We start from the raw sequence: 22,566 nt of genomic DNA, 5'->3' as shown, positions 1-22,566 counted from the left end.
GCATCCCGGGCATGAACCGTTTTGGCCGGTGGAGAAGTCGGCTCAAAACAAAAGTGACTTCGGGTTAAGGTCGTGGAGTAACGAGTATGATTATGTGTTTTCACATGCAAAAGTGATTGATTAAGATAAAAACGCTTTATCTGCCGTCACAATGAAAACCAGTTTGAAAATTCGAGCATATATTTTATGAAAAATAGATGTATGTTTCTGAACGATGCTGCACTGTTCACAATGTGACTGAGCGGCGCAGATTACTGTTTGATTTGAAAAGAGCGTGCCTCGCTCACCGGTTTCACTCGGTCACGTGTTGGGCTATAGTTCGGTTCAACCCGAGGCAGCTTAATCGAACTCTCCCATTGACATACGTAGATACTTTTCCTAGCCAATGAACCTCAGCGGTGGGATGGCCTGGTTTGGAATGTTGACCTCTCACGTTCATCCAAAGGAGGGTCCTAATTCTTTGTCTTCAGATTTCCTACATGACACCAGACACAGCCTATTATGAAGGAGTAGGGGTGCGGCTACTAGGTTCCTCGTCCACCCAAATCGTCTGTGGGCATTGGTTATGTTGACATGTCCCGCCTACTGGCCGGTCTGCGGACTTCACACAGGCAGTTGTGTGTTTCATAAAAATGCACTCTGATGCGGCAAGTAAGTAGCTATAGTAGTGGCTTTTGGTGTGTTTAGGCTCCACGTATTGATAACTTACGTAACAGCGACCGGATCTATTGCATCTATCTGTTTGCCTTTAGATTTAGCTGTTAATCGAGTGTCTAATAGAGGTATGTGCAGACATTCTGTCTATTGCCATTCTCTTTGTATTTCTAAGTGTTGTCTTGGGGCGCAACAAAGGGACTGTACTGTGTTATTGCTGAATGTACGCACTTTTTGTTGACTTATTGTTAGGACAACTAACGTTCCAAAGGCTACTATTCGGTTGAATACATCAGCTAAATATGTAATTATTGTCGACCTATTATACTGCTATTTTGTCGCTTATTTACGGACGGGAATGAAGTGCTACTGCAAAGCAAGTTACACTTGGAACAATGTTGTGTAGGCTAAATAGGTCAGTTTTCCAGTCAACTGCGGAAAATTACAGAGGATGAAAATTGTGACGCAGTTCTGTAAAATATATTTCTATGCTTGCTGCAATAGAGTTGGCCGACTGCGCGTCATATACATCAACTGTTGCAAGAGAACCATAAGATACTTGCATGCACTATTCCATAGGATGTAACATTTTTGTATCGATATAATATGCATTCATCAGTTGGGGTGAGTGTCGGGAGAGGGGTGCAGAATGAAATGTTAATTTCTGAGGGCGGGAATTGTAGTCTAATTCCACTCTCCATTGATCAAGATCTTAGAACCTTGATCCAGGAAATGGACTACAACAACCATAATGTCTCCCTCTACTCTCCAGATACTTTGTAAACTCTGTGCAAGTTGTGTGTCTGTATTGCTATTTTAAGTAGTCTATTCAGTTAGTGCTATCATGAGGTTCGGCCTTTCGTTGATCTAGGTGTGTGAGCGTTTTGACTATAGAAACGGATTAAAAGCGAAAATGACACTTCGTGAGCGCAGATTAGGAGATTACATGTTTTATTGGATAGGCCATGTCGGCGTGGTCTTTAATCATAATCGACCACTCTAGTTTTTTGTCTGGCATTCTGTGAACCCTGTTACATTTGAATACAATCCTCATCTGTCAATTCTGCTCATGATCTGACTATAGACTACTGTATTATATTACTGTATTCTAATGTATCTACGTAGCTACAGTACTTCATACCTCTTTCTGGTTGGTATTAGGCCTACTGAACGATTATAACTGCTCAGCATAAAAATGCACATTTTATTGTCAATCCGATCACGATGAAAGGCTTTGATTATGTGCAGTTATGGCTGTTTGACATCACTATTTAGTCATCCCAACTATTTTGATGCAAATTACGAAGGTGATTAAGATGGTTGTACATGCATACCTTCTCATTCCTATTGGCTGAATGCAAAGATGTGACCCCTATGACAGAGGGAGGAGCATGATGATGTAGGCAGGCTGTGGGCAGCAGATGGTGAGTTCTCCCCGGCTAGCAGTGCCCTGGGAAACCTATGTTTCTGTGAGAAGGTTATGTTTCTCTGAGAAGCAGATCATTCTTTAATATTGCCTACTGTTACTGTTGCGTGTCTGTTCCACATCTAATGTATGTAATGTAGCGGTGTTACATTTAGAGATGTGCTGAAATGTACTTTCCCTCCTTTAGATTTTCAGCTGAACTCCCATTTTTCGACGCTGGCCAGCATCCACAAAATCTACCACACCCTGCACAGGCTGGTAAAAGCATTTTGCCCTCATACCACAATGTGTTTTTCATGTGTCATATGAGTACCAGCCACCTGTTCTAACTGTTTACTTTATGGAGTTCCTCTGGCAAAATGCTAAGAATTTGATCATGGACATTTACCCCTATCTACAAATGAATCCTAGTTATTAATGAGTTATAGACATGGATAGATTTTTCTATTCCTGGATGGATATTTAAAAGGGATTAATTTATCCTTCCTCTCATCCTATTTCTCTCCTCCCTCTCTCTCTCTGAAATAATAACTGCATCTCTAAAGGTTACAAGCTTGAGGAAATGAGAGAGCAGGCCTCCCCTCACACCCTTCCCTTGCTCACTGCATGCGAACGTCGGTGCTGCTGTGTGTGTGTGTGTGTGTCTCTGGGTGGGGGTTGCCTAATATAGTTCCATTTATCTCTCCACTCAGAACCTGACGGAGGACGTTGGACAGGACGGTCACTCCACAGGTACCGACCCTGCCTGCACCTTAATGCAGACCCACATGACACTTACTAGCTAGGTTTCCATCCAATTGGCGGCAGGTTTTAACACAATATTAGCATTTTCCCGCAACAGATGTGTTTCCATCTAATTGATTAAACGCTGAGCGTGATGACGTTGTGCACTTGAAAATAACTTTTGCTGTTAAATTCCCATGTACCAAAAGAAAAAGACAAGTTAAATGGGTTTCTATTGAATTTTAAACCCTACTGATGGTTTTGTCACAATCTTTTTGGTTATATAGCGAATGTTCCCATTCTGGCCTTGGCAAGTTCGCTCTAGCCAACAGCCCACAGATACAGTGCGGGTATAGCCTACATGATGAGATTATTATGGACAAAAAGAGCAAGATTATATTTATTTGTCAAATGGCAGTCAAGCATCGATCATCATGTCACCAGAATAAGACTCTCAATATTTATTGAAAGGAACATCAAGCTCATCATCGTGCTTTTTCACCACCCTGTGAAGTTCATCATAACTTATTTAATCTGTAGCCTAATAAACTGCATGCTTTCCCCTAGTCGCAGTGGGAGGACCACACAACATATCATCGCGTGACTCCAAGTTTACTTCGATGTGATGGTTATTTGCGCATAAAGCCATTTCCACCGCCATTTCTCACATCATACATTTTACCGTCGCAAAAAGATCCTACCTTGTCTAGCGTGTTTTGTTTTGTCGACATTTGGAAAGTTTACCGACAAATTTGCTGTTTCCATCACAGCCTGTCAATACCTTTTCTACCTGACATGTATTTACTCGCATAAAAAGGTTAGATGGAAACCTGGTTGCTGTTCTCTATATCCCTCTCCTCACTCTCTCTCTCTCTCTCTCTCTCTCTCTCTCTCTCTCTCTCTCTCTCTCTCTCTCTCTCCGCATTGTGTTTCTCTCTCTCTCTCTCTCTCGCATTGTGTTTCTCTCAGCCTGCCGCTCCAGAGCCATGCCTCCTAGGAAAAAGAGGAGACCCACTACAGGAGATGATCTGTCAGCTAAGAAGAGTCGCCAGGACAGGTACTACCAACCTGGTACACCAACGAATAGCATCAGTTAGATCAGGTCTTACACAATAAGAGGAATTATATCCAGCAGTCTTATTCAGATTCACGAATCACTCGTAGACAGACTACGTAACGTCTGTCAAAAGACTGGGATGACTAACACCTCGATCACAGCGACCGACAGTCATTGCATATTGGTACACCAGAAGTACATTCATTTCCAATGGAACGCTGTGTTTGCCTTGCAGCATTATCTTGCGGAGGCAGTTGCCGTGCGTTCTGTGTGGTCTAATTATCCAACGTATGCATCAAATTGTATGCGTCGGCTTGACAGGAATAGTAGCAAAAGGTGAATGTTGAACTTTTGTTGCACACATATCCAGTAAACATTTTTGGATGACATAATAAAAATGCTGTGTCATTTAATTGCGCAGCGTTGACGCAAAGACGCTGTCAGTCTGATCGAGGCACAGCGAGTAACCGTTGTTCATGTGCGCAGGTTTCTCGTGTTGATTTAGCGGGTGTGCGCGTCTTTTCGAAATTCGCAAGAGGAGGGTTTATTTGACCCATAGCCTGGCAGAGAGAGGCGGGTGGAGCTACCACCCTGCTTTTCCTCCTCAGTCTAGTATCTTTTTCTCATACATCTCCCCCCCAGAACCTAATCCAGTATATTATGCAATTGCGTGCAATTTTTTGTTCTGGATTTTCAACAGTTCACTGAAACGGGATGCATGCGTGATGACACGTGATTTGTCTCCCCGGTGGATTTGCATACTTCATTGTCAGCTTAGAAATCCAAAAGAGCAGCAAGAGGACTTTCCATCACATAGCTCATCCAATAGTTATTTGTCAGGATTAACTTTTTTCTACATCGTAGTGTGTGATATGCTCCTAGACGGTAGGATTTTAGTTCACACAATGTTTTCCCAGCACCCGCAGTAATGTGTTAAATACGCTGCGTGTGCAGTGCCGTAGATTGTGTCTGAATGGTCTTTTTCAAAATGCAGTGTTTTTAGAAAACATGAGGCACCACAAATCCGAGAGGAAGAGACCTTCTCCAGTAAAAGATGCCTGGAGTGGTTCTATGAGTACGCAGGTGAGACACAAGGTTTGTAAATATACATTTTGCAATTCTCTATCAGTTTATATAAGCACACTGACCATAATGGTGTAAATACCTTTGTTACGCTTAGATTTGGGTTTTCATGTCATAGTTGAATTGTACTGTGTGAGAGCTGTGAATCGGGCATCATTGATTGCTTCATAAAGGATGTCTCTTGCTTGCTGAAATGATGTCATAGATTAATGTTTTGTGTTTGTCACCTGCAGGTGGGATAGGGTCATAGAGAATTGTTACGTATGTATGTACGCATTGTGATTGTAATTTTTGCTGTGATGATGTCAGAATACTTTGTTACCTCATTCTATGTCATAGAATTCTATGACATCATAACAATAGCGATTACAATCATAGTTTACGTGATGTGATGTCATAATAGGGACTGCTTTGACCTCCGGATTATGACATCACACCATGTAAATATAATAGAATCTCTATGGTTGTGATGTCATAGCATTGTTGTGTCTGTGGCATACTATGCTGTCATAATATCAGAGATTAATCCTATGTGTTTGTTTCTGGTAGGAGTGGATGATGTCATAAATAATGGCCCTGTATATATGTGTGTATCTTTGATAGGCTGTGATGATGTCGTGGGGCCAGAGGGAATGGAGAAGTTCTGTGAAGATATTGGAGTGGAACCAGAGAATGTAAGGATGGCTAGTCATGTCTATGTAGATGGGTGACATTTATAATCCATCCACATGTGCATGCACTTGGTTGTTATAGTTGGGTACAACTCCGTTATTCAGAGATGGCACAAAGATGAAAATGACTCACTGAAAAGTAAACATCTCAAGCATTTCATTGTGTTATAGCATGTGAGTGTATGCTGTTCTTTGTGAACAGGTGGTGATGCTGGTTTTGGCCTGGAAGCTGGATGCCCAGAGTATGGGCTACTTCACCCTACAGGAGTGGTTGAAAGGCATGGGCTCCCTGCAGTAAGTCTCTGCTCTCAGTTTGTGTGTTTTACTGGACGTGTGTTCTGTGTGTCTGCCCCTACAGTTTGTCCTTTTCTAGCTGTGCCATGTACAAAATGGTGCTGACCCCAGACTGGGTTTATAGTCTGCCTCTGTCTGTATAGTCTACTTTATATTTAACTGTCTGTTTTGTAGTCAACAGTCTCTGTCAGCTGGGACTCTATACTGTCTCTAACTTGTCTCTCTGGCGTTGTCAGGTGTGACTCCACAGAGAGGCTGAGGAACTCCCTGGACTACTTGAGGTCTGTCCTAAACGACACCACCAACTTTAAGCTCATTTACAGATACGCCTTCGATTTTGCTCGGGTGAGTGAGGCAAAGCCAGTATCACAGTATTGTAGTATTCTCACTAGATTTCCTCTGACTCGGATATTTATTTCCCCTGGGATATTTATTTTGACTGATATATTTATTTGTTGATGTTTAGATTCAACACACGAAAGATGAAACTATTACCATTTGTAGAAATAAACAAGGGATAAGTGACGTCAGGTAGGAAAGTAAGTCTGTGCTGTCGACTCTCAGCTTAGTTTTGAGTGTGTCAAGATAATTTTCTTATTCGTCTTGCACGGCTGAAGCTCTCATGAGTACTGCTCGTTCGTTCTATTGAGTCACTCATATTTGACCCCTGACTTCTGAGACATCTGTTAGGGCTCTATTCAATCTGTAAATCTGAGGCGTTACAGACTCCGCAAAATAAATGTAAAGGTCATTTCCGTTTGAGCCGACATATGCAGCGTTTACAGTGAAGGCAGTCTCTGCTAAAGTGGGAACATTGCCTTTAAATTTCAGTCACGCTGTAAAGCTGAATTTCTGTGATACTGATTTTGTAGGAAAAGGACCAGAGGAGTTTAGACCTGAACACAGCCAAGTGCATGCTGGGGCTTCTCCTGGGGAAGACGTGGCCACTGTTTCCTGTGTTCAATCAGTTTTTAGAGGTATGGAGTCTAACTAACCTGTGTAACCTTCAACTTGATCTAGTACATACAACATTTGACACGGTTTTGTCACTATGTATTGACTTCCTGTTCTGTCTTGTCTGTCATTCAGCAATCCAAGTATAAGGTTATCAACAAAGACCAGTGGTGCAACGTTCTAGAGTTCAGCAGGACAATCAACCTAGACCTCAGCAACTATGACGAGGATGGAGCCTGTAAGTGGACACATACAAACACTAATACACAATCGCTCATTCCCTAAGTGGTACAGGGGATCAGTGCTCTAACGTTATCCTTCTTTTCTCTCTTCTTTTGTCAGGGCCCGTTTTGTTGGATGAGTTTGTGGAATGGTACAAAGAAAGAGAGATGTCATAGCATTAGGTACACTGCAACAAAACCACATTATAATACAACGACGATGACAAACGGCTATGAGAACTAAAAACAAACAATACAAAATGGGAGAGGTGCTTGTCAGTGATGGCAGGTGGTGCATCCAGGTAATGATAGCGATATGGTTTGGGGGGGGAGGGGTGTTTAGGTGCAAGCCGCTCTGGCGAGATTAGGATGTAGGTCACCGTGGAGACACAAACCCTCTCCAGGTAATGATCCCTACCCATGTTACATTGTGGGTAATCACACGGCGAGCCCCAGTGGCGTTGCGCCCCCTCACTGTGATGTCATATTGCTGCGTGTTAGGATATCGTGTTCTCATGAGTGGCTCAATGGTTTTGTGTGTGTGCGAGAGATCCACTCTTGAACCCTTTGCTCCCGTTAGGAGGAATTAAACCAACAAAATCTCTCCATTTTGAACGGTCGGTCTTAGTCTTAAAAACAAGGTCATTTTGACCCGGTCACATTTGAATATTGCATATCCGTGCTTTGAACTTGATCTGTGCTTGTCTCTTTATAACCTACAGAACCCATCGTTTCTATCAGTTTTGTCCTGTTTGGGTTGAATTGGAATTCTTGAAGAAGCACACTGTGTCAAATGGCTGAGTGTTACAGTAGTTGGTCTTTTAGTCATGGTCGTTAAAGCTGTTGTTACAGGTGGATGATGACACCTGTACAGTTTACTGTGATGAAGTCATTTGTGCCAGTGCTTTTTGAGCCCCTTTTTCCATCCTTAGTCTTACTGTGATACCAGCCTGTGCTAAAGCTTTGTAGCCCCCTGTGAAGGCTTCAGATTACCTCATACCACAACAACTAACCAATCAGCAGTGCTGCTTATTAACTCTTATTACAGTGCAGTGGTCAGTCGTTAGTGGACTGGCCAGCATTCATTGGTTATGTGACCAATCTATGTTTCTAAGCTGTAGGTTTTTAAGAGTTTTCTGTGCCTCTTTAACAATTTATAGAAGTCACTTTACTTGCGCCACACACACACACACACACACACACATTGGTCAGGGATACGTTCAGGATTAAATTAGACTGTTTGGCCTAAGTTGCGAGTTAAAATAGAAACGTACCTCTATTTTTTCTTCATATCTGGCATATTGCTTTGGTCTTGTCTTCTGTTATGTCCACTGATCATGTCCAGTTTCATCCATATTACTAACGAGTCTCTCTCTCCCCAGTACTGAGAGTGTTATAATTGGAAGACTGTTTAAGGCCTTTGAGGAATAGGTTGTGTAGGGTAGGCAGGCTGTACATTAAGGGGAAATCCAAGCCCAGCATGCATGCATTGCCATGTATCATTCAAGAGGTCTCAAAACCATGGACACTGACGGGTTCGATTTAGAACCCGGTGGTGCTGCAATGGTGTTCTTTTTGCCTAGCGTAGGGCTAATGTTCTTGTAACACATGTAAACTTTTGTCTCTAGCTGTGATGTGACGCTCAATTGTCATGAGAGTGAAACTTTGCATGCATGCTCTCCATCAGAGCCATCTGCGAATGGATGAGATTTTTGAATACTTATTTTATTGTTGTTGTTTTTGTACAGGAATTTGTGCAAGTGTTTTTGTGCTTCATTTGATACCCTTGGTCATGTTGTCTTAACGCTTTATGAAAACCATGACTGTGTATATTCAGAGCCGGAACACACATGCAACCTCATTTTGGGAAGAGGAGTTCCATCCTGCATTTGCCCAACCACTCCCTTCTAACACACACACACACACACACAAAGAACCACACTGTTAGTCTCTCAAACAAATGGACATGAACTGAAATTTAACGAAAGTTCAAGAAATTGGAGAAAGGAGACAAGTTTGGTGCAGTGTTGAAGGTGTGGTTTAAGAAGGTTATCAGGTCATATGTCAATCATTTATTGGTCAAACCCAGTGGTGTCTGAACTAAAGCATGTACAGTAAATGGTTAAATTTCTGAAGTAATAAGAACACATGATAGCTTCACCTATCAGTGATCCACGATGCTTTGACTGTCAGTAATCAGTGTATTTGTGTATATTAGGTTTTGGTAGGAGATGGAGCTAGTTGCTAAACGGCTCACTAATCATTTGCACAAAGTCTAATTCAGATGGTATTCTACATTGGTATTGCAGGAGGAAGAACAACTTTGTCCTGACTGTATGTACAGTATGTATGTCTGTTTTCACTGTAACCTATCTCTACGTATAAATGGGTTTATTAACTTATCGTCGTCTTTCATTTTTGCTTTGCCATTTTCCTTTACAGAACGATTGTGAACAATTGTTGTCAAAGGATGTTTCATTCTGCGTTCCTAAATTGCACAGGATCATATTTGGTCCCTCTACTGTAGGCCTAATGTATTTTTGTTCTGACTATTGCATTACCACAGTAATAACTACGTGTGTGTGTGTGTGTGTGTACCTTATTATCCAGGTATCCATAGAACAACAGAGACAAAGGCATCACAAACACAGTATGGGTTACTTTCTTTACAGGTTTATTTATGATGCATATCAACGTGGTCTCAGAGCATTTCGTATGATATGTTATGAATTTCAATTCATACAATATGTTAACCATTTGCAAAATGTACGATATGTTACAAATTCCAATTTGTTGTGGCTAAAGTTAGCTAGGGGTGGCTAGGTGGCTAATGCTAACGTTAGCTGGGTTAGGTTAAAGGGTTAGGGGGGTTAGCTAAAATGGTTAGGGTTAGTGGAAGAGTTGGCTAACATTTTAAGTAGTGGCTAATTGGCTAAAATGCTCGAGTTGTCCATGATGAGGTTCAAACACATAACCTTTGGGTTGCTAGATGTTCACGTTCTATGCTTACCCATCCACCTGACCAACCACCCTCCGTTTGTACTCCCTGATGAAGGCCATGCAGCTGAAACACGTCGGGTTTTTAAAAACATTGTTTCTATTGAACATGCCATACTAATAAAGGCATTTTAATCTATTATATGAAGAGTGCCTTGGTCCTCCTTTCTTTTTGATGACCAATTCACCCCTTTTACCAAAGAGCACCTTCTGTCTACCAAAATGTACTATTGTGTACCTTAGTAGCACTTCCCTTCCTCCTCTTTCCACCCTCCTTTTGTTTTTGATTTAAGCAACCCATCTTATGTAAACATACCAAACATAACATACACTACATGACCAAAAGTATGTGGACATCTGCTTGTCGAACATCTCATTCCAAAATCATGGACATTAATGTGGAGTTGGTCCCCCCCTTTGCTGCTGTAACAGCCTCCACTCTTCTCGGAAGGCTTTCCACTAGATGTTGGAACATTGCTACAGGGACTTCCATTCAGCCACAAGAGCATTAGCGAGGTCGGGCACTAATGTTGTGCAATTAGGCCTGACTCGTAGTCGGCGTTCCAATTCATTCCAAAGGTGTTCGATGGAGTTGAGGTCAGGGCTCTGTGCAGTCCAGTCAAGTTCTTCCACACCGATCTTGACAAACCATTTCTGTATGGACCTCGTTTTGAGCACGGGGCCATTGTCATTCTGAATCAGGAAAGGGCCTTCCCCAAACTGTTGCCACAAAATTGGAAGAACAACATTTTCTAGAATGTTATTGTATGCTGTAGCGGTAAGATTTCCCTTCACTGGAACTAAGGTGCCCGAACCATGAAAAACAGCCACAGACCATCATTCCTCCTCCACCAAACTTTACAGTTGGCACTATGCATTGGGGCAGGTAGCGTTCTCCTGGCATCCGCCAAACCCAGATTCGTCCGCCAAACTGTCAGATGGTGAAGCGTGATTCATCACTCCAGAGAACGCATTTTCACTGCTCCAGAGTTCAATGACGGCAAGTTTTACACCACTCCAGCCAATGCTGGGCATTGCGCTTGGTGATCTTAGGCGTGTGTGCGGCTGCTTGGCCATGGAAACCCATTTCATGAAGCTCCTGACAAACAGTAATTGTGCTGACGTTGCTTCCAGAGGCAGTTTGGAACTCAATAGTGAGTGTTGCAACCGAGGTTAGACGTTTTTTACGTGCTTCATCACTCAGGGGTCCCGTTCTGTGAGCTTGTGTGGCCTACCACTTTGTGGCTGAGCCGTTGTTGCACCTAGACGTTTCTACTCCACAATAACAGCACTTACAGTTGACTGGGGCAGCTCTAGCAGGGCAGAAATTTGACGTACTAACTTGTTGGAAAGGTGGCATCAGAATGATGGTGCCACGTTGAAAGTCACTGAGCTCTTCAGTAAGGCCATTCTACTGCCAATGTTTGTCTATGGAGATTGCATGGCTGTCTGCTCGATTTTATTCACCTGTCAGCAATGGATGTGACTGAAATAGTTGAAAACAGTAATGTTAAGGGGTGTCCACATACTTTTGTATATATAGTGTATCATACTGATTTCAGTGTCCCGGATTTATGTTTACTATGTTACGTCTAGTCTATGAGACCAGTCTGTGCATACACATCATGTGGAGAGGCAGTGTCATGAAGATATATTTTGTGGCAAAGAAAAAAGGGGATTTGTGTATCAAGTAAGGTAGGTAAGGATGTGAATCTGGGAAATTCAAACAGTGTTTAATGCTCCCACCTTTACAATCCCTCAGTCTATTATATCATTCAAAGTCATATAAACAGCTATTTCCATTACGAGAAACATGTCTGGTTTTCCAGCACAAATTACTCATATTTTACAACAATGTAAGAACAGTATAATTCTGTAATAAAATATAAAATCCAACTTTAATCTCTTTCATCTGCTGCGTTTTTCTCAATATTAAATGCAACTTTTCTTAAATCAGCACAAATACAGTTGGTCTTAAGCCTCACTGTGTCTTACAGTGGAGAAGGTCAGGTCAGAACCATCCCTCTCAGAGATCTCACTATGCTGTGTGGCCATAATGGTATCTGGGGTAACGCTCTGATACTGACGAGCTGTGCCGAATGGTTTAGCAGCCAATAACCCCATATAGTTCTCTCCCTCATCTCCCTGTGTCATGGAAGTACGGCCAAATCCATCCATGGCTCTCCGCCTCTGTTGTCCCCTGCTCCTCCATCCAGAACCAGCTGCCTCTTCTCCCTCTGGGAAAGGTGGTGGTGTTCCTGGGGCAGCAGGTGGAGCCAGGTGGGGCTGAATGTCTACAACTAAACGCCTCCTATGGTGGGGGATTTGGAGTGGAGACTCTATAGGCCTCGCCTCATCAGTGGAAGTGGAGAAAAAGAGTGATGTTTTTGGCAAAGACAGTTGGGGATAGGGATTGGTTTCTTCCTTAAAGCCTCCGTCCTTTCTGCTAATGCTACGCTCTAGTATGGGACTGCTGTAGTCTGCTCTGGCTCTCCTGTCCACCTCATCTGTGCTGCTGTCTGAGTTGATATTGAGAGCACTCCTTTGAGATAAACAAACATTCATGTTTGTAGAACTGTCCTTTGTGTCCCACCTTTGTGTCTCTGACAGTGCCTTCAGACCACCAAGCCCTGGCCTTTCCCACCTGTCCTCTGCTCCGGTCTTCCTCTCCACCTCATCTGTGGTACTGGCTGAGTTGTAAAGGCTGATATTGAGAGCTCTTCTTGGGGCAAAGGAGACATTAATAGGTGTGTCCCCAGGACTGAGCGAGAAATCTGTGACGTCTCTCCCTGGTTTCTTTGTGTGTTCTGTAAGCTCATCTCCATTCTCACTGCTAGCAGAGGACGATTCGGCAAGTGTAGCATCCTGAGATGGCTGGATATTCTGATGCCTCCGGAGTCCAGGGATGTAGAGTGGAACTGGTGGCTCCTCAGTTCTCGCCCTTTCTGAGGAGGTGGAGGAAAATATTGATGCTTTGGGAGCAGGCTTGGCATCTTCCTGAAAACCTCTATCATTTGTGGTGGTGATACTCTCATACTTTGACTCTGATGATTGATTTTGAAAACTCTCCTTGGAGAAGCCGATATTAAGAGCTTTCCTTGGAACAAAAGAGACATTAATGGGTGTGTCTCTAGGACTGAGAGACGGATACTTATATGTGACATCAGGGACCTTAGCTTTCTCCTCTTTTCTTTTTTGGTTCATTGTAGTCTCATCTTCACTCTCACTGCTGGAAGAGGGTGATTCAGAGTTATGTGATGTTCGTAGGGAAGCAGGTGGAGTTTCCTGATGAGGCTGAATATCCACATGTCTCCTGAAACGAGGGATATAGAGTGGAACTAGAGACTCTTCATCCCTTGTCCCATCTGAGGGAATTAAAGATTTGGGAAAGGGCTCCTTTGTACTGATGGTAATCTGGGAGGTTAGACCCATGCCAGTCAAACTTGGCTCTGATTGATATTGAAAACCCTCCTTGGAGAAGCCAATATTGAGAGCTTTCCTTGGTGCAAAAGAGACATCAATGCCTTCGGGAATGAAAGATGAATCTGGGACCTGAGATTTCTCTTCCCTTTTTTGATTCATTGTCGTCTCATCCTCACTTTCACTGTTAGAAGAGGATGAACCAGCATGTGGGTGTGAACCTGGGGCAGCAGGTGGAGTTTCCTGAGTGGCCTGAATATCTAAACGTCTCCTGAGGCTGGGGATATCTAGTGGAGTCTCTCTAGTCGTTGTCCCTTCTGGGAATCGATTTTGGGGAAGTGGCTCCTTTGGGGTGATATCACTCTGAGAGGAGAGATCCAAGCTAGGCGACCTTGTCTCAAGCTCTTGTTGATATTGAAAACCCTCCTTGGAGAAGCTGATATTGAGAGCTTTCCTTGGGGCTATAGAGACATTAATGTCTCCAAGACTGAGAAATGGATCCTTGTGTGTGACATCTGGGACCTCTCTGTCAAGTTCCTTACTCTCACTTCCAGAAGAGGATGAGCCAGAGGGTTGTGGTGTTTGTGGGAAAGCAGGTGGAGTCTCCTGAGGAGGCTGAATGTCCACATGTCTCTTGAAACTGGGGATATAGAGTGGAACTAGAGACTCTTCATCCCTTGTCCCATCTGAGGGAATTGAAGATTTGGGAAAGGGCTCCTTTGTACTGATGGTAATCTGGGAGGTTAGACCCATGCCAGTCAAACTTGGCTCTGATTGATATTGAAAACCCTCCTTGGAGAAGCCAATATTGAGAGCTTTCCTTGGTGCAAAAGAGACATCAATGCCTTCGGGAATGAAAGATGAATCTGGGACCTGAGATTTCTCTTCCCTTTTTTGATTCATTGTCGTCTCATCCTCACTTTCACTGTTAGAAGAGGATGAACCAGCATGTGGGCGTGAACCTGGGGCAGCAGGTGGAGTTTCCTGAGTGGCCTGAATATCTAAACGTCTCCTGAGGCTGGGGATATCTAGTGGAGTCTCTCTAGTCGTTGTCCCTTCTGGGAATCGATTTTGGGGAAGTGGCTCCTTTGGGGTGATATCACTCTGAGAGGAGAGATCCAAGCTAGGCGACCTTGTCTCAAGCTCTTGTTGATATTGAAAACCCTCCTTGGAGAAGCTGATATTGAGAGCTTTCCTTGGGGCTATAGAGACATTAATGTATCCAAGACTGAGAAATGGATCATTGTGTGTGACATCTGGGACCTTTCTGTCAAGTTCCTTACTCTCACTTCCAGAAGAGGATGAGCCAGAGGGTGGTGGTGTTTGTGGGGCAGCAGGTGGAGTCTCCTGAGGAGGCTGAATGTCCACATGTCTTTTGAAACTGGGGATATAGAGTGGAACTAGAGACTCTTCATCCCTTGTCCCATCTGAGGGAATTGAAGATTTGGGAAAGGGCTCCTTTGTACTGATGGTAATCTGGGAGGTTAGACCCATGCCAGTCAAACTTGGCTCTGATTGATATTGAAAACCCTCCTTGGAGAAGCCAATATTGAGAGCTTTCCTTGGTGCAAAAGAGACATCAATGCCTTCGGGAATGAAAGATGAATCTGGGACCTGAGATTTCTCTTCCCTTTTTTGATTCATTGTCGTCTCATCCTCACTTTCACTGTTAGAAGAGGATGAACCAGCATGTGGGCGTGAACCTGGGGCAGCAGGTGGAGTTTCCTGAGTGGCCTGAATATCTAAACGTCTCCTGAGGCTGGGGATATCTAGTGGAGTCTCTCTAGTCATTGTCCCTTCTGGGAATCGATGTTGGGGAAGCGGCTCCTTTGGGGTGATATCACGCTGAGAGGAGAGATCCAAGCTTGTCGACCTTGTCTCAAGCTCTGATTGATATTGAAAACCCTCCTTGGAGAAGCCAATATTGAGAGCTTTCCTTGGAGCAAAAGAGACATCAATGCCTGCGGGAATGAAAGATGAATCTGGGACCTGAGACTTGACTTCTCTTTTTTGATTCATTGTAGTCTCATCCTCACTTTCACTTCTAGAAGAGGATGAACCAGAGGGTGGTGGTGTTCGTGGTGGAGCAAGTGGAGTGTCCTGAGGAGGCTGAATATCCAGACGTCTCCCGAGGCTGGGGATATAGAATGGAGCTGGAGACTCTCCAGCCCTTGTCCCGTCTGAGGGCAATGAAGGCTCCTTTGGGGTGATGGCACTCTGGAAAGAAAGACCCAAGCCAGTCAACCTTTTTTCAGGCTCTGGTTGATATTGAAAACCTTGCTTGGAGAAGCCGATATTGAGAGCTTTCCTTGGAGCCAAAGAGACATTAATGTCTCCAAGACTGAGAGATGAATTCTTCTGTGACACATCTGGGACCTCTCTGTCAAGTTTCACTGAGTTATCTGTAGTCTCATCTTCACTCTCACTGCTGGAAGAGGATTCAGAGGGTGGTGGTGTTTTTGCGGGAGCAGGTGAAGCTTCCTGAGGAGGCTGAATATCTAAACGCTTACGGACTCTGGGGATGTAGACTGAAACTGGTGGATCTTCAACCCTTGCCACATCTGAGGGCAATGAAGGTTGGGGAAGGGGCTCCTTTGTGCTGATGGCACTCTGGGTGGTTAGATCCAAGCCAGTCAACCTTGTCTCAGGCTCTGGTTGATATTGAAAACCATCCTCGGAGAAGCCAATATTGAGAGCTTTCCTTGGGGCCAAAGATACATTAATGTCTCCAAGACTGAGATATGGACCTTTGTGTGTGACAGCTGGGACTTGAGCTTCATCCTCCTCTTCCTCATCACTATCCCTGTTCACTGTGTACTTTGTGGGTTCATCACTACTATCACTGGACAAATCAGAGTGCTCTGAAAACACATGAGAGCGTTGAACTCCCTGTCTCGGTTCACTCACATGAAATCCTTCCTCATCTGGAGAGGGACTGACGGGGTCCTTATAGTGCTGCTTGTCCAAACTGACATCATGTTTGAGATAGGGGTTCGCTGCAGCAAGGTCTGTGGTGCTATCATGTGTAAGCAGTGCATCCTGGAAAATCTCCTTCTCCTTCACTACCTCCGCCTCTGGGTTCACAGTGTACTCTGTAGGTTCATTCCCACTGTCACTTGAGTTGCTGGACTTATCATTCTCCCTCCGGTCTTTCACAAGTGTTTCTTTATTCCGCGCTTGTTCATACTCTTTTCTCAACTGATCGGCAAAAGCAGAACCTGAGAGATCTTGACTACTGGACCGTGCCGATGCACTTTGGATGGAATCAGGGAACTCAAAGCTCTCTCCGCTGTCATTCCACAGCTCAGGATCCATGGGGTTGAGATAAGCAAATCCAGGGATCTCACCCACTCTGCCAATGTTGATCTGTGGCACATCAACTGGTTTAACCGTAGGGAAATCTGAACTCTGCTCAAAGGAGTCGTCTTCCTTCTGGGGGGTTCGATGCTCCCAGGAATTATTCTGGGTCTTGCGCTCCTCCAGTCTCTGAGTCAAATTGTCTTTGGGCCAGTTCATATCCTTACCCCTATCTGGACTCTCCTGGCCAGAGTGTGAAGACACAGACGAGCTTCGACACCCCTGCAACTGTTCTGGGTCAGGGATGGATTCAAACTCCATGTCGTGGGTATGGCCTGAGTAAGCGCCCCTTTGTGATTCACTCAGAGACATATCAGAGAGGTCTCCACTGTGAGTGTCTGTCTCTGGGTTGTCATGTCGGAGGCTTCCTGAGCTGGCAGAGTCCCGTGCCCTAGGCTTCTCCTCCTCAGGCGGGTGATAGACCTCAAGGGAGGGGTGTGAGGTATCCCTCTCCTGAACATTCTCATATGTTGCATCATATTCCCCAGCGAGGTTGTCCTGCATGCCATTAGCCAAAGTATCATAGTATGGAATGCTATTCTGATCCCTTAGTTCTGAAGGATGTCCGCTAAATGTCACTCTCCTCTCCCTGGGTGTCCCTAGTTCCTCTCGCTCATCCTCATCTGAATAGGCCATGTTGTCGTAGGGGGCCTGCCCAGCAGAGGAGACCGATTGTGGTGGGGAGGCGCTTTGCTTGGTACGGTTACAGCAGCTACAGCACCTCCTCCAGAGAGCGTCCAGGAGAGGTCTGGTCAGAGCACCAATTACAAATGCTACCAGGAAGGTGATGAACACAGACAGGCAGACAGCCAGGACCAAGTCAGACTGTGTTCTCTGGGTAGCCCTGTGGAGGTCTAGAGAGTTCAGGTCTGTCTCCTGACCTTCCCCCTGGATGCTGCCTAACTCTGGGTTAATCTGTAGCCGCTCCCTGAGTAAACTCCTAGTGTCTCTGGTTTTCCTCTGTGTCTTGTGAACGCGCAGGTTGAATACAGACACAGACTCCTCGTCTGGCCCAGAGACGCACACGTACAGTCCTGCGTCTCGCTCTGTGATGTCACTGATCAGCAGGCCTGCCTGGTTCCCAGGAACTTGTCCATTGGGCGTCCACCATATTGAATCTAGAACAAATACACAAAGAGTGGGAGACTATTATAAAGCCAAGCGTGATTACAATTCGCATGGTTGTTAGCTATATACTCAACACACACAAACAAAGAAATGAAAGGTCCAATGCATCTGTTTTTAATTCTGGATAACAATTAAGTACCTTACTGTGATTGTTTTCAATTAAAATGGTCAAAAAGAAACAAAAATAGCTTCTTAGTTCTAATTTTGCTAAGACTGTCTGGTAGTGGTCTGAGTGGGGAGCGGAAAACAGGACCGAGTTTAGGAGACCGTGGTGTAATGTATCAGAAGTGAAAGAAGTGTGTTACCTTGCTTTGGAGAGCCACAGGGCAGCAGGATCTCTGTCCCTTTATCCACTGTCACATCCTGGTGGAGCCCTGCCCTGTTCTCAGCTGTAGAGCAGGTGAGGTCCCTGTCCTCCAGGTGTAACAGGTCTCTACCTGCCTGGGTGGAGGGGGACGTACACACCACCCCCCTCCAGGTCTGCTGCAGGGCCCTGTCCCTGTCGTAGGCCATCTTCCTCCTCAAGCTCCTCAGGCTGCAATCACACCTCCACCTGTTCCCACTCACCTCCACCAGGGCATTCAGGTTACGCAGCAGGTAGGCTGATGGAGTGATCGTGGTCAACAAGTTGAAGCTCAGATCCAGGACCTTGAAGGATGACATTATGAACATGAATATCAAAAATCTGGTCAGGTGGGAAGAAAAGGATAACAAAATGGCTGTTATGATGTTGTAGTTATCACGTGTATAGTTACCCTGAGCTCTGGCAGGTCCCTCAGGGCCTGTGGGTGGAGGCTGGAGATACGGTTGTGCTGCAGGTGGAGCTCTCTCAGAAGGGGGCACCTGCTCAGGTCTCCAGGTCGCAGGTCAGAGATCCTGTTGTGGGAGAGCTGCAGCACCTGTAGGAACTCACTGCCTCCCAGGCCTGAAGGACAAAGCACAAAGATAGTCCTAACATTAGAGTAACATTGGTGTAATTACACAGATGACTGGGGCGGCCCCTGTTTGTCCTCAGTGTAAATGCACAGAGGATAGTAATTGTAAGGTGTGAGTCCCCTGCTCACCTTTGTACTGTTCTATACATGGGCAGCAGTCCAACATTCCTTTCAGAGCTTTACAAGCAGCAGACCAACCTGAGATGAATGAATACCTTCCCTTACAGCTCCCTATACCTGACAGGTCTAACAGTATTTGAGTGATTGACAATAACATGGTAGAGTACTTGTGACCGTTTTGTTTTTAACTATGCTAAACATTCCATCCTGGGATCAGTTGTGGAAAAAGTAACCACTTGTCATACTTGAGTAAAAGTAAAGATACCTTTATAGAAAATGACTCAAGTAAAAGTTAAAGGCACCTGGTAAAATACTACTTGACTAAAAGTCTAAAAGTATTTGGTGGTAACACTTTACTTGACACTTAGCATCATAACCATGTCATAATATGTCAGAAAAACTGACATAACATGTCATAACCTGTTATGACATATATTTAGAACTGTTGTGACATATATTGCGTTATTTTATGGCTGGTTATGACACCTACAAAATAGTGTAAAAACCCACACAACCTACCATGGTAGTTATTTTATGGCTGGTTATGACACCTACATAAGAGTGTCAAAACCCACAAAACCTACCACCCAAGGCAAAAGATTCCATTACATCATAGCCTGTGTCAACAGTATGTTTATGTTGTGTGTGTATATATATATATATTATTTTTATTTTTTTATTGACCATATTAAATTATAATTGTAATTGCGCACACATTGATGTCAGACATGCACCTACCCCAATGCTCTGTTGCTGATGACTGGGATGAATACAGGAGCAGATGTCAGGAGCAGGACCAGAAACCCTCTTTTTGACTGATGACTAATATAAGGGCATGTACATGGAAAGGCCTGTCTGGCTTATATAATTATGAAGCTCATAATGCTTCATGACAGTGTCATAAAGTGTATTTTCTTAGTCCAAGTTAAGTAACACAGGATGGTCATAATGCTTCATGACAGTGTCATAAAGTGTATTTTCTACAAACTATTTAAAATATGATTAAAAAAAACATGACTAAAGAATTCAATACACTAAGAACAAAGGATTTAAGAAACAAACTTTCAAACAAAAGGAAACTTCTTGGCAGGGGAAAAACTCATTTGAATGAATGTGGGTTTTGACACTCGTATGTACTATGTGTCATAACCAGACATAAAATAATGCAATGCATGTCACAGCAGGTGTAAATGTATGGATCATGACAGTTTATGTATGACAAGTTATGTCAGCTGTTATAAGCATGTCATATTGTGTTATGACACTGGGTGTCAAGTAAAGTGTTACCCAAAAATATACTTAAGAATCAAAAGTAAGAGTATAAATAATTTCCAATTGCTTACATTAAGCAAACCAAATGGCACAAGGTTCTTGTTTTGTATTTATTTACGGATAGCCAGGAGCACACTCCAACACTCAGACATCATTTGGTGAGTCGGCCAGATCAGAGGCAGTAGGGATGACCAGGGATGTTCTCCTGATAAGTGTGTGAATTAGACCATTTTCCTGTCCTGCTAAGCATTCAAAATGTAACAAGTAGTTTTGGGTGTCAGGATAAATGTATGGGGTAAAAAGTACATTATTGTCATACTTGAATGTAGTGAAGTAAAAGTAAAAGTAGTCCAAATATCAATAGTAAAGTACAGATACCCCCAAAAATGACCTAAGTAGCTTTACACCACTGCCTGGGACTACAAACAAATCGCTGGGGTTGGATAGAAATATGTGTACTGTTATGACCGATTAAAGCCAATGATTTTCTATTGACAGCACTTATTTCACACTATGATTTTCAGTCTCCCCAGTCTCCTCTTTTCTCTAGGGTGAGACTGCTGAGCTGAAGTGAGACATTGTGGGCCTGGGCTTCATTAGAGGAGCACTGGGAGACTGTGAGCAGAATATCAAGCAGCATAGAGAGGCCTCGGTCTGTCTCACAGAGCTCACATAAAAACTGCCCACAGTCCTCACAAACCTCAAACTAGGAGAAAACACTCACAGTCACCAGTGAATACATCTAAAACTCAAAGGTTCAACTCTTCTGATGGAATGTTGACAAAGAGAGATTAAATACTACTGTAAAATGATGATTGAGGTGTGGCTCTCTTTTAAAACACAATCATTGCACTTTTACACCCTCTTATGAGCCATTGGAATGTCAGTAAACAGCCTCTAAGATTGTGTCATGGTTTGTGAAGTTATTTTTGTGATTGGCAGGGCTGGTTTAATCATTTTCCTATAGAGCAAAGTCCTAATTATTAAGGATAATCATTCATAGGCGTATGGGTGGGAATGTGTGTGCGTGTGTGAGCATGTGTGCTTATTTACTGTATGTGTGTTAGGCAAAGTCACATTTTCATGATTAGTGTAACTACATGTATAGTACAGCGAAGCAATTCCTTATGTATTTGTGTGTGTGTGAGAGAGACTCACCTTCAGGAATCATCTCTAGCTGGTTCCTCTCAGCAGAGAGCAGCTGCAGAGTTGGGGCCCAGGACACACATCTCCCTCGGCTATGTGAGAGGGGGATTTTCCAATGTTTACCCCTCCAGGTCCTCCGCACACACAGAGACAGGTGAGTGATGCTGTTGTGTCCAAGCCATAGATTCTTAAGCCCCCAACTTGGCCATGAGGGGGTAATGGACTTCAGGAGGTTGTGAGATAGATCTAGTTCAGTGACAGTGGATGGAACATGTTGTTGGGCCTGGGAAAGGCCAGCGAAGGAACAATTTAGCAGATCTTTCTGACAAAGGCAGGGCTCCGGACAAGCAGGGGGAACGGGAGAACACTGGAGCCCCTGGATGAGGAGGAGCAGCACTGCAGCACAGAACATCCACTGAGACACGGCCATCACAAACAGCCCTGTGCCCATAGGTAGAACAAGAGAGAATAACTAAAGTTAGCGAAATGTGAGTTTCAACATGAAAGACAATATCTGAACACATACAGTATTAAATATTAATCTAATACTTCTAAACACATACAAAAACACCCAAATGGAATCAAAACATACACATTACTCTCAAATGTAGAAATCAAACTGCAATATTGGCACACGTCATAAACAAAAATCTAAATGAATACGTTTAAAAAAAATTCTAACTCACCCTTCCGTGTCTGCATTGTATACAACTAAAGCGAACTTGTGACTCTCACTCTCTCCCCACCCAGTGCACCGGCAAAGGTAGCATATTATTTTACTTTGTCTCCTGTAGTTTCAGATCAAAGTCTGCAGTGTGTACTGCCATGTTGAGTCAGACATGCACATACACAAAAATGACATAAGCATTTCGCAGATTCCCTCAATCATTCACATGGCATGGTTAATGTCTTACCAGGATGTTATTACCCTCTCCTTCATAGGTAACTGTGCTGCCAGGAATCCTCATCACAAGGTCAACTAAGCCCAGCTTGGATTTATTATTGATTGATAAATCCATGGATTGGAACTGAATTAAGCTAAAAAAGAAATCTTGGTTATTTAGCCCCTTTACAGTGTGAAATGTAATAAACATATAATGTAATACAC

At 43.7% G+C, this 22,566-nt stretch overlaps 2 protein-coding genes across 5 annotated transcripts; one reads left to right on the top strand and one right to left on the bottom strand.

The window, feature by feature from the left end:
• Window positions 1-474: 474 nt before the first annotated feature.
• LOC106584107 (DCN1, defective in cullin neddylation 1, domain containing 4 (S. cerevisiae)) lies at window positions 475-9,485 on the top strand. Of its 4 annotated transcripts, none has more exons than XM_014168970.3 (11): window positions 475-651; window positions 2,268-2,338; window positions 2,773-2,812; window positions 3,773-3,860; window positions 4,855-4,943; window positions 5,547-5,617; window positions 5,817-5,908; window positions 6,145-6,253; window positions 6,781-6,885; window positions 6,998-7,100; window positions 7,205-9,485. In XM_014168970.3, the coding sequence occupies exons 1-11, from the start codon at window positions 633-635 to the stop codon at window positions 7,258-7,260; spliced, it is 843 nt and encodes a 280-aa protein (XP_014024445.1). In that variant the 5' UTR covers window positions 475-632; the 3' UTR covers window positions 7,261-9,485. The 4 variants fall into 4 exon arrangements, with proteins under 4 accessions (XP_014024445.1, XP_014024444.1, XP_014024446.1 ...); XM_014168969.3 differs by having other exon boundaries at window positions 4,855-4,955; XM_014168971.3 differs by having other exon boundaries at window positions 564-782; window positions 4,855-4,955.
• Window positions 9,486-9,740: 255 nt separating this feature from the next.
• Window positions 9,741-22,314, bottom strand: LOC106584108 (uncharacterized). Its single transcript, XM_014168973.3, has 5 exons — window positions 22,145-22,314; window positions 21,471-21,899; window positions 18,741-18,910; window positions 18,291-18,633; window positions 9,741-17,975 (listed from the first exon to the last, which is right to left on the bottom strand). The coding sequence occupies exons 1-5, from the start codon at window positions 22,158-22,160 to the stop codon at window positions 12,055-12,057; spliced, it is 6,879 nt and encodes a 2,292-aa protein (XP_014024448.3). The 5' UTR covers window positions 22,161-22,314; the 3' UTR covers window positions 9,741-12,054.
• Window positions 22,315-22,566: the final 252 nt, after the last annotated feature.

The sequence above is a fragment of the Salmo salar genome, chromosome 23 (assembly GCF_965601325.2).
Source record: "Salmo salar chromosome 23, fSalSal1, whole genome shotgun sequence".
NCBI lineage: Eukaryota > Metazoa > Chordata > Actinopteri > Salmoniformes > Salmonidae > Salmo > Salmo salar.
The sequence above is the reverse complement of the archived record's forward strand: the minus strand, read 5'-3'. Positions and strand labels throughout refer to the sequence as shown.